Source organism: Vulpes vulpes, chromosome 4, assembly GCF_048418805.1.
Source record: "Vulpes vulpes isolate BD-2025 chromosome 4, VulVul3, whole genome shotgun sequence".
Taxonomy (NCBI): Eukaryota; Metazoa; Chordata; class Mammalia; order Carnivora; family Canidae; genus Vulpes; species Vulpes vulpes.
This window is the reverse complement of record NC_132783.1, coordinates 26,003,654-26,022,387: the sequence shown is the minus strand read 5'-3', so window position 1 is coordinate 26,022,387 and position 18,734 is coordinate 26,003,654. Positions and strand designations below refer to the sequence as shown.

At 36.9% G+C, this 18,734-nt stretch overlaps 1 protein-coding gene across 1 annotated transcript in view; it reads left to right on the top strand.

Annotated features, from left to right (window-relative positions):
- The window catches only part of LOC140598736 (rho GTPase-activating protein 20-like), a 42,041-nt gene that overhangs the window by 19,918 nt on the left and 3,389 nt on the right, over positions 1-18,734 (top strand). Inside the window, exons 6-12 of the mRNA XM_072757265.1 lie at positions 4,796-4,945; positions 6,704-6,745; positions 7,382-7,466; positions 11,126-11,203; positions 13,355-13,415; positions 16,051-16,239; positions 17,847-18,019. Coding sequence (XP_072613366.1) covers positions 4,796-4,945; positions 6,704-6,745; positions 7,382-7,466; positions 11,126-11,203; positions 13,355-13,415; positions 16,051-16,239; positions 17,847-18,019 — 778 coding nt within the window. The remainder of the gene's footprint in view (positions 1-4,795; positions 4,946-6,703; positions 6,746-7,381; positions 7,467-11,125; positions 11,204-13,354; positions 13,416-16,050; positions 16,240-17,846; positions 18,020-18,734) is intronic.

Genomic DNA, 18,734 nt, shown 5'->3' with positions numbered 1-18,734 from the left:
CTGTGTATCTCTCATGCATAAAGAAAATTTTTCTCACAGCACTCCAAGGCCCATATTTTTTATCATCAACAGGCTGCAGAGATGAAAATGGGGACAGAGGAAGTCTCAGAAATGGTCCAGTCATACATAGGGAAACCATGCAAGAGATTCCTACCCAGGCCTGCCTTCATCACAAGGCCATGTTCTTCCTCACATACCATGTTGTACCCTTCCATCCTTAGCCCAAGAGACATGCTAACAAATAGCAAACTCATTTCCTGGTTGTTAGGACCTTGCAGACCACTCATATTCAATTTGTAAGGGGAATATGTTCTTTTTTTTTTTTTTCATCTTTGTAAGTATTATAGCCTTTAGGGAGAGGAGAAGACTTTCCTTTTCTTACCAGAGCTATTTCTTCTCCTGGGTGCTGCCTACCTCTCAGCGGGTTTTACAGAGCCTACGATATTCTGCTAAAAAGATTTTTATATAAAGATAGTGTTGTTTTTCCACTAGAGAGTTGCCTCTATTGAAGGGCTGAATTTTTATTTCGAATAGTTCATTAAGACAAAACAAGTTGAACATTTTTCATCTTTCACATATTGCTTTTGAGATATGTCCTTATGTCTACTCAAGGGTTTTTATATGACAAAATCTTTATCAATTTATTTGTTAATGTTCTTTGAAAGGGACTCGGTTCCCAAAAGTTTATCTTATATACTTTATATTATACATTGGTAATATTAGAAAATGTAAGTGATCACAGGCATTTGAGTTTCATATTTAAGCCAAGGTCTTTGATATAGAGAGAACACAGATTTTAGAATTCCGAGTTCGAGATATCATCATGGTCAGGTTCTGGTGAGAGCTCTTTTTCTGCTTGCACGTGGCTGCCTTCTCACTGTGTGCCCCAAGGCATTACCTCAATGCATGTATGTACACACATACAGATCTCTCCCACTTCTCACAAGACCATCCATCTTACTGGATTAGGACCTTACCTTGATGATCCCATTTAAACTTAATTACCTTCAAAAGCTCTATCTCCAAACATGATGATATTGGCAGAGAGGGCTTTATGGTAAGAAGGCAGGAAAGCAGTGGGAGGGAGACACCATTTCATCCATAGCAGTAGCAGGCAGCACTTAATGCCTGCCACAATCTTTAGAAAACTACTATGAGATCATTCCCATAATAAATATTTGGGTATATTTATGATCACTGTTAATATGAAAAAATTTACCTTTTTTTCTAGAAGGAAAAACTAAAAAGAAATAGCCCCTGAAATAACCAACATATTTAATCCCTGTCATGCCTTGGTCTTACATGGAGGAATCAATACCCTCAATCAATCTATTCAAATGAATAATCTGAGTTTAGTGCCTAATTTTTCCAATTAGCAATAAAAAGGGGGTAGGGTGACCCAGGTTCCATTTTACCTCAGCTCACCCTCAGGCTTCAGCTGGAGACTCTCTCATCTTTAGGTTGACACTACAGAATTTAACAGAAATTGAATAAATAGTTGATTAATTTCTACCAATTTTTCGGTCAGAATTAGTGAATTTTGGCTTGTGTGTAACAATGAGGGGAATTAAATGTTTGTTTCTTCACAAAGAAATTCTATTTCTCTAGTTGTACAAGATGTTAATAATAGTGAAAATTGTTTGGGGATTTTTGTCACTTCTTTCCTACACTAGAAAGTTGTGTTTGCAAGAATTGAAGTCAAATGGAACCTTCCTTATCACTTTTGATATTCATTAGAATGCTAAATAAGTTATTTTTCAAATAAAAATTACTTTAAAAATTAAAGTACTTTAAAGTACTTTAAAAATTGAAATAAAAATTATTTTATTTTTAAGAACAGTATCTACTTGGGGCCCTTGGGTGACTCAGTGGTTGAGTGTCTGCCTTTGGCTTAGGTCATGATCCCGGGGTCCTGGGATCAAGTCCCCCACCAGGATCCCCAGAGGGAGCCTGCTTTTCCCTCTGCCTATGTCTTTGCCTTCTCTCTCTGTGTGTGTCTCTCATGAATAAATAAATGAAATCTTTAAGAAAGAGAGAATAGTATCTATTTGATAAAATATTAAGATATTTGTACTAGTAGAGACCCGTGAATAATTTAGAAAAAGGGACTGAACTTAGATCACACCCTTTTTATACATCACATTCCTCATCATTAGTTATTAAGGAATGTAGAAATGAAATAAAAAATGAATTTAATTTGGTCAAAAGATGAAGATGACTATTAACTCACTGTCGGTGAAATGACGAATAGTTACAGAATAGACTATGACCCCTTCTCCCAACATTTGTAAGAGAATGCCTCTATCTTAGAACAGAGGAAATCTCCCTAGAATACTGCAAAACTCCACAGTTCACTGGGGCTTACCTTCTGGCATAAAGATTAAGGTAGTGGAAAGCAAGAAGGACATCATGTTAATACAACTATAATAAATGACTATTTTTAGAAATAAAAACTGCAGTTCTCCTCCTCTTCTTCTTGAGTCAGTTTACAGTAGATTAACACTTTCTAATTTCTGCTGAGATAATCCAATTGGGTCAGTGATTGAGAGTAAAGAAACACAGTAAGACATTAGAAGAATCTATTGAAGTATAAAACTTTGTTGTACACGTTGTAAATATTTCCAAGCTAGCAACTGGTTTTATTGATATAATGCCTTGAGATTTATCCTCTCACTCCCAGTGTAAATCCCACGAGAAAGCCTGATGGCTCTGGGGACAGAAATGAGGATGAGGGTAGGAAAGATGAAAAGGTTACTTCACGGTCAAGTGGTTACAAACATGGGCTTAGGAGTTAGGCTGTCTGGGTTCAAACCCTGTCTCCTGCATTTGACAATTTATTTAAACTTTCTGTGAGTTTCCTTATTTGTAAAATGGAGCTAATAGAGACCATCTAGTGTAGTTGCTTGAGGATTAAATTTTTTATATTTATATTTATAAAATATTTAGAACAGAGCTTGGCATATGATAAGTGTTCAAAACGTTGTAGGAGAGTAGAAACCACACACTGGGCTCTAGGAAAATTCCTTGGTTCAACTAATCCTGGTGCCTTATTGAACTAAGGTTATTGGATGGATTTTTCCAGGTCAATGTATTTGGAAGTTTCCACACAGGATCTTAGGGGTCTGTATATACACAGATACCTATATTAGAAAGAAAAAAATGTGTAAGAACAAGCAGATACCTGTCTATCATTCCCCTTGGCCATATATTTTTGACATGACAATGCCTTTGGAATTACTATCTAGAAAAATGATTTTATCTGTTAATTGACTATGTTCCATAAAAATCTTCAAGCACAGAGATACAGGCACTTGGGTGTAATGTTGAAATAAAAAAATGTGGAAAGATGTTGGTATCCATCATATTTATATTCATTGTGTCCTAAGTTTGAATCTAGATTATCCTTCAAGTGGGCTTCCTAAAAGATTTTTTTTATTTCATAAATCCCACTGAAGAGTTTAGCTCTAATTGTTCCATGAATCAGTGGAGCCATAGGGATTTTTGCACATGAGGTGGCTTTCATCTCAGTTTAGTTCAGTGTTTTCCACGTGTGTTTCTGAATAGTAAGGAGTTCCAGAGTGGAGGATCCAAGTTCCCCAGGCATTCCTTATAGGACTTGTAACTATTTAAATCTCAAGCCCACCTGCGAGTCAAAGTTATGAATTAACCAAATTAATCAATTAATCAGCCAAAATAAATCAATGGTGGTTTTCATCTTTGAGGTCAAAGAGGATTAGGTAGAAATTATCAAAAACCCATTTCACCCCTTCTTATTCCTCAGAGAAACGGGAAGTATCCATGACTTACATATAAGACCTCCGGACCACTGATCTTGGATTGATTGATGGACAGATGGATGGATGGATGGATGGATGATTTTTCAGTTGGGCTCAGTCTGTAGGCTAACAATTTTTTTGTTTTAGCCAGAATCTAAGGGAAAATGGTATGGACAAAATTTTAAGAAGGGAAATTGAAAATAACCTATGCTTCAAAGGCTAGAAAATATTTTGTAAATTAACGATGAAAGTAACTTTTAAATCTTTCTGTTCCAAGCTTATGTTTTTGTTTCGATTTCATCTGTCTTCCTCACACTCTTGAAAAGATTATTTATTTATTTATTTATCTATCTATTTATTTATTTATTTATTTTAGAGAGAGAGTAAACATGAGTGGGGGGCAGGGCAGAGGGAGCGAGGAATCCGACTCATTGAATGGGGAGCCCTACACAGGGGCATGATCTCAAGAGCCTGAGGTCGTGGCCCAAGCCAAAACCAAGAGTTGGATGCTTAACTGACAGAGCCACCCAGGTGCCCCTGGTTTGTCTCTCTTAAGAAAAAAAAAAAAGCATATAACTGTTTTTATAAGTCATGTATCAGGTACCTTTCTTCAGCCCCTCAAACACTTTTTGAAGTATGCAAGTCATAAATGAATAATTAACTGCAATATTAGCCATAAAAATTATCTGTAATAAGTAACAAATCCAGCAATAGAAAATGAATGAATGGTTTTCCTACAAAGCTCTAAAATATACAGTGGTTACTCAATACTCACCATTCAAAAATATGGCTATTTGCTGCCTTTAGAGGAAGTGTTTTCAGGTTTCCAAGCCAGAGTTTGCTCAACACACACATTGCAAAGGCCCATCTAACCATTTTCTGTGTGTGCACAGAGGGTAATAGAGATGCGGGAGACATGATTTGCCCTGGAGCAGTGAGAACTGGTCTCTAAAGAGCACAGCTGCTCCCATAACATTTTTGAAATGAACTAACAGAGGTCTTGTTTGGGATCTTTCTAGGTATAAGAAAAACTTTAAGATAAAAAAGAAAATACCACTGAACACCATGTGGATTGCCAACTGCATGGATACAGTGGGAGATGCCAACATCCGTTCTGGGAGGTCCTTTGTGTTGGGCTGGCCCACGGTGAACTTCGTGGCCACCTTCAGGTAAGACCGATGCCTTGGTGTCCTGTATCTACATGGCTTGAAAAGGATAACATTGTAATCTATTGTCTACCAAGCTGGTGACTCACTTCTTGACCTCCCATGACACTTGTTTTGCCTTGTACTCTGCGTAAGAAGGTGCTTATATCCACAAGGAAACAAGTAGATAATGTATAGTGGGAACTACTGGAGTAATTTCCTTCGGTTTTGATCAATGGTTTTTCAAATTTTGTTGTCTTACCTTTATGATGACCTGCGAGATTTTGGTGGAGTGGGGTGAGGAGAAGAAAGCAGTGTGTTAAGTGCAACTGCGTAAAACAGGAATGAGGCTTGGGGTGTGGATGTTTCAAACAGAGATGCAAGTGTGGCATGATCCCTGTAAACTCAGAGGTGTCTGCTCAGGATATCCAGGGTCGAGAGCCACATTCCCATCCTCATGTCAGCCTAAGAATGTGTCTTACACAACTAAACTCTACTCAATGGAATCAAATGAATAATCTGAGTTTAGTGCCTCAATGGAATCATATTTTGTTTCAGATCGTTACCAACTAAGATAATCTGTACACAGCAATTCAGGCAACCTAGTATTCAATGGCATGATCAATTTATTTGTATAATTACATACTGTTGTTAAGGGAATTAACTTGGGAGTGTAAAAGCAATTTCTCAAATTTAATGGGACCCTTTAATAGTACTTGCTCAAGAAATCTATTCCGGTGATTTAAACATGCAGATACCTCCTGGGAATCAGAGGGCAGGATCTTGGAGAGGAGACCTTGAACCTCACTCTGTTGTAGTTGTCCCAAAAGAAAGAAAGAAAGAAAGAAAGAAAGAAAGAAAGAAAGAAAGAAAGAAAGAAGAAACCAAGTTTTTATCAACAATATACAAAATGTGGTACAGGAGCTAGGGACAGGAGGGAAGGGAGAGTGACTGCTTAATAGACACATGTTTGCTTTGGGGTGATAAACATGTTCAGTCACGATCGTTGCACAGAACGATGAATATAGTAAAGGTCACTAATGGTCAATTTTCTTTTATGTGTAATTTACCACAATAAAAAAGAATGCTGGTAAGTGATAAGTCCACGTGTGAATGAGCCTTAAGACATTTGCAACTTTGGATATTAAATGCTGTGAAAATTTTAGCAGAGAAAATATTAATCTTTAGTAATTTTGCGTCAGGGGATTGATCTTTCTCAGAAGATCACAGTGATGAAGAATAAGGTTTTTAGGAACTAATTTAACATATTACAATCTGCCATATGCATAAGGAAATAAAACTATAACAGGTGTTTTTTTCCAAAAAAGATATTCTTGTTTCTGAGCCAAGACAGTTCCATCAAATTGCTAAATTTCTTAAATGTGATTTAATTTGAATGGTAATATTCTTTATATCTGAATAGCCCTTGCAGCTGCAGGAACACTCTGAGCTATAATTTAACCCCTTTCCAGTTCTGGAAACTAAATATCAGAGTGGTTAACAACATGCCCGTGATCTCATAGCTTGCATCACATAGTCACAATTAAGTTTTCAGATTTGAAATAAACTTTTCTCCCTCTTTAGGATCTACTTCCCATTGCTTTAATACCACTCACAGAAGAGTGGAGTCCATCAAAACCACTCTAAGGGGAGTACAATTTACACATCCACATCCCTTAACAACTGGCTGCTCATATTTTTAGTCTGGAGTGGTGATCTTAATATGTTAGTAGGAGTATCGTACGTTCCTCAATTTTTTTCTTCTCATTTTTTAAATTGCAGCTCTTCAGAACAAAAGGAAAAATGGCGTTCTTACCTTCAAAGGTATTTTGTCAGTGTAATATTATAAGTCTTTAACCCATGATGAAAAAAATGTAGATCTCTTCAAAGCAGTGCCCCCAAACTATGTTCCCTCCCCTTAGTACGAATTGTTACACTATCCTCCAATGATTTCTTATTTAATTGTACCCTGCCCATTACTACAAATAACCTGCTCTCCTTTACATCCATATATTGCTTATTTTTTTTTATGAAATTCTGGTTATTACTCTCATCTTCCCCCACTTTCCAACCTCATGATTATAGCTAACATTATTCTCAAAACATATATTAAATTTCCATAAGTGCAGTTTACCCTACCAAGTAATGCTCAAAGCAACTTCTCATTCCTACATTTGAAGGTGCTAGTATGCCCTCCGGTCTAGGCAGGAAAGCTTTGGTGCCTGGATCTGCTGGTCAAATCTCACATGACAAGAGTGATCTATTGTTTTCCTAGTCACAGCTTATTTTCCTGAAATATTTTTGCATGTTTCCTTCCAACCCCCAATTTTTTTTTTTGCTGAGCTTATTTATATGCATTTAAAAATAACGAAGTATGTTGAAAATATGATCAACATAAATTGATTTGAAAGTAAGGTAATTTATCCTACTCTCTTTTGGGTTACTATCGAATTGGATTAGGTACATCATGCTAGCCAAAGAGAAGGAGCAGCCAAAAAGCATTCCCCTCAAAATCTTCACTGAGAACATCAAGAACTGTGCCTGTGTAAGTATTTTTAAGACCAACAATTAAATTCTGAGTTCCTAATTCTGACTGAATGAAAAAATGGGATAGAGGTGGAGACACAGAGAGGGAGGAAGCAGTGAGTTGGGGAGAGAGGAAGGAGAGAGCAAAAGGTAGGAAGAGAGAGAGAATATTTAGAAAAGTGCCATGAGGAAAAATGTATTTTCCCCCTCTCCATGTACTTCTTTATAGACCTAAAAACTGTGTCCTAGGTAACATGAAGCAAGAGGAATACATACTACAGTGCTTAAGCAAGGAAAGAGTATTGGATGTTATGTGTCTATGACATTTCTCTGGATCCTTCTAATTGCTTATAGTGGCTTGTAATACAGTGATTTAGAAGGAACCATCATTTTTTCCAAGGGCCACCACTTACATACAGAATGGTCTGGATTGTCTCCACAGTCCTTTTTCCCCTCCAGATATTTTATTTAGTATAACTATAAACTCAGAGAAAAGTTGTAAATATAAAAGTAATACAAAAAACACCCCGTATACTCTTTATCCAGATTCATCTATTGGTAACACTTTATTCCATTTGCTTTATCATTTATTTTCTTTCTCTGTGTCTATTACATGTATGTGTATACATATGTTTGAGGGTCATACATATACTATAGCCCTTTTTCCTTAAACCTAAGTATTTCTTAAGAATAAAGATATTCTACAGTTATCACCTTTAGTGAATTTAACCTTGGCGTAATACTTTACTCTGCCATTCCCATTCTCATTTTGTCAGTTGACCTCAATAATGTCTCCTTTCTAGTACAGGATCCACTTAAGGATCAGGTGTTTTATTGAGTAGTTATGTCAAATGCAGAGGAGTTTCAAAAAGTCTTTTGTTCCAAGGAATATCAGGATTGAATTGAACTAAGAGGGATGACACTTTTAAGGGATCAGCATATTTCTATTTCAATTTCTTTATACTGTGGGGAGGAAAAAATCAAACCAATTGGCCCAGTTTTGTGTGTAAAATTTGATTTCTGAAATTGTAGTACAGTAACCAAGACATTTACAGTGATGAACAAGATACTTTGGGTATCTTTAAATGGTATTTTTTGTGGTTGTTGTTATAGTTCGAAGTAGCTCTAGATCACACAAAACAGCATTTGAAGGTGGAACAAAAAAGGTATTCCTGGCTAAAGCAAAAGCCATGCAAATAGTTTGATCTGTTGTTAAGTGCCAGCTAGATGCACTGCATGAAGGAGAGAGAATTCTCTAGCAGCAGAGCACATTCTTGTCTCTGCCTTTGATATCAATTGTGGCAGTGGTTTACATTCAGAACTTTCCTTGGAAAATTACCTTGAGATTTTTAAAAATCAACTTTATTGAGGTATAGTTTTGGTGAAATAAACATTTCTGATGTTCTTCACCCATTCTTAAAGATCCAAGTTTCCCACTGCACTGTTTCACTTCATCCTAGAAAGATGATTCTTAGCATTCCCTGTGCAGAACTGCTGCAAACAGATTTACTTAATTTCTTTTATCTGAATATGGCTTTATTTCACACTGACTCTTGAAGGATATTTTTGGGGGTGTAGAATTTTGTTTGCAAATTTTTTTCCTTTTAGTCCTTTAGAGATGTTCCAGTCTTTTGGTCTTGATGCTTTCTGATGAGTAGTCTGTGATTAAACATTAATCCTCAGTAGGTGATTTCTCATTTTTTTCTCTAGCTGCTTTCAAGTTTTCTCTTTATTTTTGGTTTTTAGCAGAGTGGCTATGAAGTTCCTAAGCATGGTTGTCTTTGAATCTGTCCTATTTGACATATTCTGAATTTCTTGAATTTGTAAATTTATGTCTTCACCAAATTTGGGAAATTTTAATCATTATTTCATCAAATATTTCCTTCCTCATTATTTCTCTTTCTCTCCTCCTGACAGTTCCATTCTTTCCATATCAGACACTTTCACATTGTTCAGAGATCCCTCAGGCTCTGTAATTTTTTTTCAATCTTTTCCCCCCTTTTCTTCTTCACACTGGATAATTTCTAGTATCTATTTTCAAATCACTGACTTCTTTTCATCATCTCCATTATGCAATGTAGCCTAGTCAATAAATTTTTTAAAAATATTTTTCAAAAAAAATAAATAAATAAAAATATTTTTCCGATAAAAATTTCTATGTTAAATATTTTTCCTCTCAAATAAGGAAAAGTCATTAATACTTCTTATTTCTATACTATGATGCCTCTATTTTTGTTTAACGTGAACATATTTTCATTTGTATCATTGAGCATTATTGTAATAGCTGTGTTTGGCTAATAGTCTAAGCATCGAGATCATCTCAGGTGTGGCTTCAGCTCTTGAAAATTGATCTCATTTTCCTGGTTCTTCATATATTAAGTAACAGTTTTGACTCATGAACATAACCTAAGTTTTCTTTTTCTTTTGAATTATTTCAAAAAATAGTTTATTTTTCTGAAGTTATTTGTTTAGAGAGAGTTCTATCTAATGGAATTTGTCTGTTGGGAGAACCTACAACATGCAGGAAAATATACATACATCCCTTAAATTACTATTTGAATTGCTATTTGAATGATTATTGAATTACTTTGGGACCATCTGTGATATCAAGCAATTGCATTCAATTCATAAGAAGAAAAATACAATGAAAGGACAAGGAGTGATTTATGAAAGAGTTTCTTTTAACTTTGCTTTTAATATTTTCAAGGCCTGTGGGTGTCCACTTGTGCTGTTTCTTCTTTATGCACTGTTTCCCGAAGGACACAGGCCCCATTGCCTAAACATGTTATAAAAACTGTATGCATAGTAAATGTTCTGGTTACATATTCTCTTATATGACTTTCGTAATTTTTGTAATTCAGATAGATAGTTTGTAATTCAGATAGTCTTATAGATCCATCTCAGATTGCTATTAACCCCTTTCAGAAAATTTTCTTTAAACTTTTCCTAGTTGTATGGAGCAGTTTCTCAATGTATGGTCTGATAGAGAGCTATTAGAAGTACCTACTCGCTGGCAGAGTTGTGAATGGAACATCAACTTCTAACATTTCCAGTCTCATTTCCTAGATTCATCAGTCTTAAGAGATTGCAACAATGGAAGTCTTAGTTAACCATGATGCCTGACAAAGAAAATATGGACTAAATAGTAGTTTTTAAAAAGTGTCTTTCATAGCCAGTTCTTATCTGATTTTACTGAAACCGACTATGTAATTACAAAGGAACTAAGCCAAAAAAAAAAAAAAAACCAGAAACAAACAAACAAAGGAACTAAGCCATACTATACAAACACAACTCAGTAAGAGAGGAAAGTATCTAGTGCCTTCCTTTAATACTATCCCCCTCCCACCATTTTGGAAATAGCCTTATGGAGCTGAGGGTCACCCCATGTGCCCTCTTAGAATTCTCAATTTTTCTCTTCCTTGCTTCAGCTGCTGTATTTTGTATGCCACAAATTCTTGGAGGGAAATATATGTTTTACTGACATGTTTCCTACTAGCTTCATGTTATATAAAAAAATGAAATTATAATTAAGGGTTCGTGTTCTACACGTGCTTTACTTTGTCATTACCTGGAAACAAGCTTTACTTTTGGAGTATGGATAATAATTTGACAATTATTTGGTCACATGCTTTAAATTTTAAAAAAATTGTAGCAATTTTTCTTATTTATTTTTTACAGTCCGTAACTGTAACAGTGACAAATTCCGACACAGCAAATGACACTATCAACATGTTACTAACAATGCTGGGAATAACCGTAAGTTGCCTACTATCTATTTTTAGTTTACGAACCAACTTTGACTTTTGAGTTTTGTGAGTGTGTGTGTGTGTGTGTGTGTGTGTGTAGGTGTTGTGCACCTCCCATCATAAGACAGCTGATTATTGTGGATAACATACTCATATTTTTCCTTCCAACTTTAGAAATTGAAGGCAGCGAAGCTATAGTATTAGCTTATACATGAGTGCTATTCTTATATTCCCATTTGAAATTTTCTGCAAATTCAAAGTTATAGCCTAAAATTGGACTATAATTTTAGAGTGCTAATAACAATATGCAGTTTACTGTATATATTTTAAATACAGACAATAAAGATGTTTCTAAGTTTCTTTTTTATTGTTGTTTCTAAATTTCTAAATATTTCCTCCTCTATTGGACTCTTCTTTCTGTGTTTTCAATTCTGATACGTCTCCATCCCTATTGACCCTAGTTATCACACAAGGAAGGACTCAATCCGTTTAATGAATCCTAAATTACATGTTCTGTTGTACATTTTGACATAAAGACTACATGGCTACAAGCTACCTCCTTTTGATGCAGATCCTGAGGATGAAGCAGCTCATACCCTTTAGCAACTGGTAAAGACAAAGACAAGTTCTGAATAAGACCATGGATCTGGGGCTGATCTCTTTTTATGAAAGAGAAAGATATTTGAGGATGAGGTTTTATAAGGGAAAAAAGAGGGACAGTGATAGATGGAGAGAACCAAAGGGAGCACTGGGAAAGCACAGCTTCTTATCCAAAATCCTCTGTAAATGTGATGTGACATAATCATAAGATTGTTTGTAAATTCTATCTGAGCCAATGGTATAATAAAGGCCTTTAAAATTTCAGAGCAACGAGAATTTGGCAGAAGAAATCAATGATTTCTGTACAAACAACATTTAATAATACATCCAAAATAAAATTGAATTTATATGTACTGACTAAAGCACATCTTTACATACGTTTCTAACCTGTATGATATAGAAACCCTAAGTAAGAATTAAATCCTGGAAAAGAGAGTGAGTGGTTTGAGGGATGAAGGTGGGGAGATTGACTAATGATTTAACTCATTTTATTTCATGTTTGTGATTTTCTTTACTTAAAGCGATCAATGTCACTAGGCAAAGAATTTCTATTTTAATGAAGAACTGGGCTTATTTGGCTTTATGTATACCTGATTTAAAGGATTCCAGCATGGCATTTCCAAACCCTACCCTACCTTATTAGCTCTTACTTCTTATTTGCAACACAATCTTGAGCAGATTTAGCTGTGTGTGTGTGTGTGTGTGTGTGTGTGTGTGTATCTGTGTCTGTGCCCATACCTATGACATTCCTTCATAAGGTGAAGGCCATGATTTTTAATCAGGAGTCAAGGGCACATGATAACTATTACCAATAATTCCATTTCAAACGTTTTTTTGCTTTCGTCTCCAGGAAGACTCTTTAAAATAGTTCAGCAATCTTTATAATTTAGAATTGTTTGTTTCAAACAATTGGGATTTTCAGTATTACTGGGCAATAATTGTGCTGGGAGTAATCATTTTCTGCATCTGACATGCTGCCTAGAGTCCTCATCCTTTCTCTCCCTAAAGTGGAGTTTGCCTGCCCCAAAGCCAGTGGCAGACTTCCGTCCACTATCTCCTCAATGTCTCTTGGGCATTTGTCTCCTTTGGCTCAGGGCTGCTGAGCTATTGATGCCTCTCAAGTTACTTTGCTCAGGATTAGTCATAGCAGAGTATATGGCTCTCTGGACAACATGCATCTCTGGGCAGGGACATTTGGAGACAAAGGCCAACGCTATCCAAGGAGTCTAGAGACAGCAGAAGAGAGGACTCTGAGATGAGACTTTTACTCCATAGTAAAGGGACACAAATCTCATTTCTTACACCATGGGCCACCCACAAAGTGAGGGGCTGGCTGTACTGTGGTTTCCCGGTCTTTATCAAAAATTACAAGAATCTGGGACAGTCTATTGGAAGCTGTGAGGGGAACTAGTTAACAACTACTATAGCTACCTCCATGGACCAAATACCATTTATCCTGGCCCCAATTCTTTCTTTTTGGAAACACAGATATGCTAAGGAAATGTGTTCTTCAAGTACTGTGAAAGATATGTTTTGACACCTAGTTCTTTTTGTTTCCAAGGGCTCTGAGAACGACTTCCAGCTGTGGGCGAGTTCTGGCAAGGAAAAACTTCCACTAATTGGTAAGTGTCAGGGAAAAATCTAAGATGGGATTGATTAGGTTCAAAATTGTAACTCTAAGTTTCAAAATAATGGTTGTTCTTTCTTAAGCTTCAAAATCCTTAAAAGTGAAAATCACATGCAATATTCACTCACATGTTTAATAAAGAATTACCAGGTACTGTTGCCCAGGCATTGATAACATCTCTTCATTCAGCAGCTATGATTTAGTGAGGGAGAGAAATGTAAATTTTTGTTTCTACTTCTTTTTACCTGACAAACAGAGCTGTCTTGAAAAAGTGTGATTATTTACTATTTACTTACTTATTTACTCATTAGGTATGAAAGCAAAATGGATTGGAATTTTTCCCATACATTTATTTTTCATATGTCAATTTTGAATTCTAGTTCCTAACTGCTAAGAAGCCTCTATTTGTGAGAATTCTCTAAAATCCAGTTATGTCTCTGAATCCAGGTACAGATATGTATTTAACACCCCTGCCCTGTGCCCAGTTTTCTCTGCATCATAAGGAAAATGAGATAATCACATTTAAACTCCTCTCATCTTCACTGATGAAATCGCCTGCACTTTGCTGTTTCTCAGGTTTTTTCCATCATTGTTCTTAAGGTTATTGATAAACAGATTGCACCTCTTCTAAAATAGTTATTAGCACAAGTTCTCTGAAAAAAAAATCTTTGGATTAGCAAAATTGTTTAATGTTTCCAGTAATGGAAGGGTTTAAAAAAAAAGAAAAAGAAGACAGGATTGGTAGCAGGCCTTGAAGTATAGTAATGGATGGTAATGGTGACAATAATCTCTTCTAGAAATCTTAAAGCATTCCTTCTTACATGAAATTTTTTTATCCTTTTAATAAACCTGTGAAGCTATAACTCTTTTTCAAATAATCTGGAAATCTAAACAACCAATTTCCTTTTTTTAAAAAACAACCAATTTCTTTCTGCAAAATATATATTCCCAGTCTTAGACTATAGAGTCACAAAGCTCATCACTGAGAACAAAACCCCTCAGTACCACTTCCTGTTTTGAATTAATGTTGACATCTTTGTAAAAGTTGGACAGGGGCAGCCCTGGCGGCTCAGTGGTTCAGCGCTGCCTTCAGCCCAGGGTGGGATCCTGGAGAGCTGGGATCGACTCCCACGTTGGGCTCCCTGCATGGAGCCTGCTTCTCCCTCTGCCTGTGTCTCTGCCTCTTTCTCTCTCTCTGTTTCTCATGAATAAATAAATAAAATCTAAAAAAATAGTTGGTTAGCAGTAAAAAGGAAAAAAGTTAAATACTTATATATGTTTCAATAAAGTGCATTAATTTAGATAAAATGATGTAGATGGTAACTTTTGAGAATTTGAATAGCTTCACACACGAACGCAGCTCTAAGGAATCTGAAGAGCCTGTCGTTCATGATGATCCATTACAGCATTCAAAAATGCATTTTTTAAAACATACTCTCAATTCTCAATTGTGGATTAACTCCTGGTTATCTTGGTTTGGTTGTATTGCTGTCATAGAAGCTTCTTTTTCCTTAATGGAGCGACGTCCCTGTGATTCTTGTGAACATTGCATTCATGACGGATGAAAAGAACAGCAAAAGCTCCTTTAGGTACATTCAGTAATAAATCTGGAATGACAGAATGAGAATTTTCATTCTATTCTTAAAAAATGAAATCCATATCATTTCATAGGGTCTTTGAGAATTCTCTAGAGAGGAAAAACAATTTAAAGCATAAAAGAGCAAAACAAATCACTTGGCAGGCAATTCTGGATAGCTCTGGGTGTGGTTTTCTATTCTCTAACCATCGTTTTACAGTTTGCTTCTGGGTTTCCCACTCTGCACACCCTTCCTTCTGATCATTGCCTGGCAGGACACCCCATAGAGGGAGGGCAGCAGTGGAAGGGAACCATAAAGCATAAGGGCAACCCATCCCACTACTCTAGAGTAGCTCTGGCTGGAGAATTGACAAAAGGAAATGAACACAAAATCTGTTCGACTGACATTCTGTTGGAGAGAATAGTGAAGATAGCAATTCTTTATATATATACTCCAAATATTTAAAAATTTATTAACCAAAAAATAAAAGTAAAAAATAAGAATATTAACCACCAATGCTTATTAATATATTCACTCTGATAAGTTTGTGTGTGGACAAGCATTTCAAAGAATTAGTGTAAGGCTCGACGGGGTCAAGTAATTTGCCTAAGATGTATAGATGTAGTTAGTGTCAAGGCACAAACTAGAAAACCTTCAACATTCTCAGATAGTTACCCAGCAAAAGTCAGCATTGTTTATTGCACTCATGAATATATGTATTTCAAGCAAAGTAACATGCTTTAAATTGTTTTCTCTTCTTAAAATCTTTCCCTTGGGCACACGCTTTCTGTAAGGTGTTCCCACAAGGGTGCATATGATGCTCACTGAGGAGGCACAGCCTTCTTTATCTAGAAGTCCCAGAAAAATACCAACATATACAAATAGGGTGATGCTTACACTCAGGTTTGGTTTGATGACAAAAATACCAACATATACAAATTTTTTCTTGATGACAAGAATACCAACATATACAAATAGGGTGATGCTTACACTCAGGTAGTTTGATGACAGCCATCACCATCATCCTAAATATTCAGGTTTCTTTCCATACAGGACATGAACATCCCTATGGAATTAAAATGAGCCATCTTCCATCTACTAAAGCACTGCCAAAGGAAGCAGAGGACTCCATCTCTCCTTCCCCAACTCAGGAGTCCCTCCTTCTGGAGCAGAAGATCACAGAGATGCAAATCCATTTCATACTGAAGCCCAGGCACCCAGCCCAGAACAAGCAAGGGAGAGGTGAGCCGCTTGCTTTTCTTCAAGTGCCTTCCCTTGGCTCATGTCTCCATGCTTAAACACAATTCAGACACACAGTTTATTCTTTCTGGGTGAGCTTATTGTCATCAATGAGGAGGAACAGTATAGGAAAGAATGCAAAAACTACCCAAAATCAAGCTTAGAAAAATTCAAAAGTCTGACATCAAGACCCAACTCATTTCTATGAAGGTTGTTTCCTTGTTTTAAATCTTTTGGGAAGACCTTTAACTCCTGTCTTTCTCTATACCCTCAGAGCACTTTCAAGGCTGCCCTGAGCCATGCCTTGTGCTGAGTAGTATATCATATATTTAGTTTAACGAGTTGTAGGTAGCATCATTTATGTTAAAGTTGAGCAAACCGAAGCTTTAAAATGCTGAGCTTCATAAGTGGCAGGACCAGGATGCTTCTGGTGCAGTGCTGGCACCCACATGAGTGGAGGTGGTGATGCACTCACTACATCCCAGAAAAGCCAAGTGGCCGGGTGTTCAAGGTTATTTGGTGAAATGTTCCTCATGTGCTTATCCTTCGAAACCTTGGCTCATCTCTGGACTCTTCAAAAATCAGTTATTTAAGCAATGTTAAGGAATCTTCAAAGGAAAACATTCACAGCTGAGCACTAGAAACTTTGAACTCAGCTTTTCACTGCTGGTCACCTTTTCTTTGGAAAGCTCTTCCTTCATAGGGAATGTTGAGTAATTAAAAATCATCTCTGGAAACTGGTGCCTTCGTATATATATATAATATATATATGCATTCATAACCTCTATAAGTGCATTCATAACCTCTCATTGTTTTTTTCGCTTCTATGATTTCTTTCAAGCCTGGGACTTGTGTGTAGATGTATATTTACATATATGTTTGAGTGTGTGTGTGAGGAAGTAGGTTTCCACACTTCATTATGGTTTAGGCTCCTTTCAGTAAATGTTAAACCTATTTAACCAAAAACATCATCTCTGGGTGGGTTAGTGGGATATGACAAGAAAACACAGCCACCACATAGCCAGCATGTAATGACAACATCCCAAGGACCCTGACTGCAGCAAGTCATCCTTGAAGATGGCCCAGAGCAGAGGAACATAGAAGTAGGGCTCAGGCAGATTGTGTCCTGAGAAGCAGATCCTTTGGATGGTAGAAACTTGAGCACTCAGAAACCAAAGAGGAAATCTGGGGCTGAGGGGAGACTGGCTGTGAAAGCAGAGGATTACCAAACTCAGCCTGATTTGCATACCAAATCCTTCTAGCTTTTAAAATCAGATCTGACACCTGAACCCACTGATCACTCCAGTAGAAAACACATCTACAGGTTCAGTGCCTCCTGATGCCTTGTAACTGGCAGTAACTGATGACACAGGGAGTACTCACCTTGAGTCTGATCCAGTCTCTAGGTTTAACCATCAGTCTGAAGGATATGACCAAGAACTTATCAATGCCATGAGGATGCTGTTAGCCAACATCAGGACGTGGAGAGTTCTACACAACAAATGACTCAGTTTCACTCTTCTAGCCACTACAACGAACACGCTGCAAAATGGCAATGGTGAAAATAATGCTAAGTGAATTAAAATACACTAATCTCCCTTCTTCCTTAGATTCAGGCCAGACCATGAAAAGCACTGCTTTCAGAGACTGGGCCTTTTGGCGGCGCTCTGGCACTTGCCAGAAAAACCAGTGCAGAGTTGCACCATCGGCAATACCACAACAGCTCTTTGGGGTTTCACTCACAAATATATGTGATAAGGACAACTTGCCCTTCCCAATACTGGTAGGTCTCAGTTTGGTCTTTTTTTTACCTTCCTGAGGAGAGGGACCTTGGAGAGGCAAAGTGTTCTCATGCAAACCTACCCTCAAATGGAGAAATCATTAGACAGTCCCTGGCTTTGGCTGAGAAGCTTTGCTAGTGTCATTTGATTTACCTACTGAAGAGTCATTTGGCCAATACAGCAGAACAACGTTTTGCCTATTCCACTTGTTTCCACCGAGACCCATGTAGGCCTGTTCAGATCAGTCAAAATGGACTCTGTGTGCATGAATCATCTTCACATTCTGCTGTTGTCTTCCTGAACTCACAGTAGTCTCAGGTCTCCTTCAACGGAGTCTACTTAATCTAACAACTGAAAACATCTTACCTAAGCATAAAGACTCATCCTGAGGCATATATGAATCTGCTAATTCTAAAAGAGGATGTTAAATGACAGCCACAGAGTTTGCCCTTGTTATCTCAAATCGGTGTACTGAATTGTCAGTGTGGAAATTTCCTGAGTACCCAGGACCTCTGCAACCCTACACTAGATTTGGGAATGTTATCCTAGGTGTGAAGAAATTAACCACGTTAGTTCCATGCTTGCTACTACCCCGTCCTTGCATCACATAAATTTTAGGGGGTAGCTAGAACTATCATCCTCCATACTTTACAAATGAATAAGCTTTCAGTATAGTTCACATTTGCCCCAGGTCACACAAATGATCAGAAGCATAAT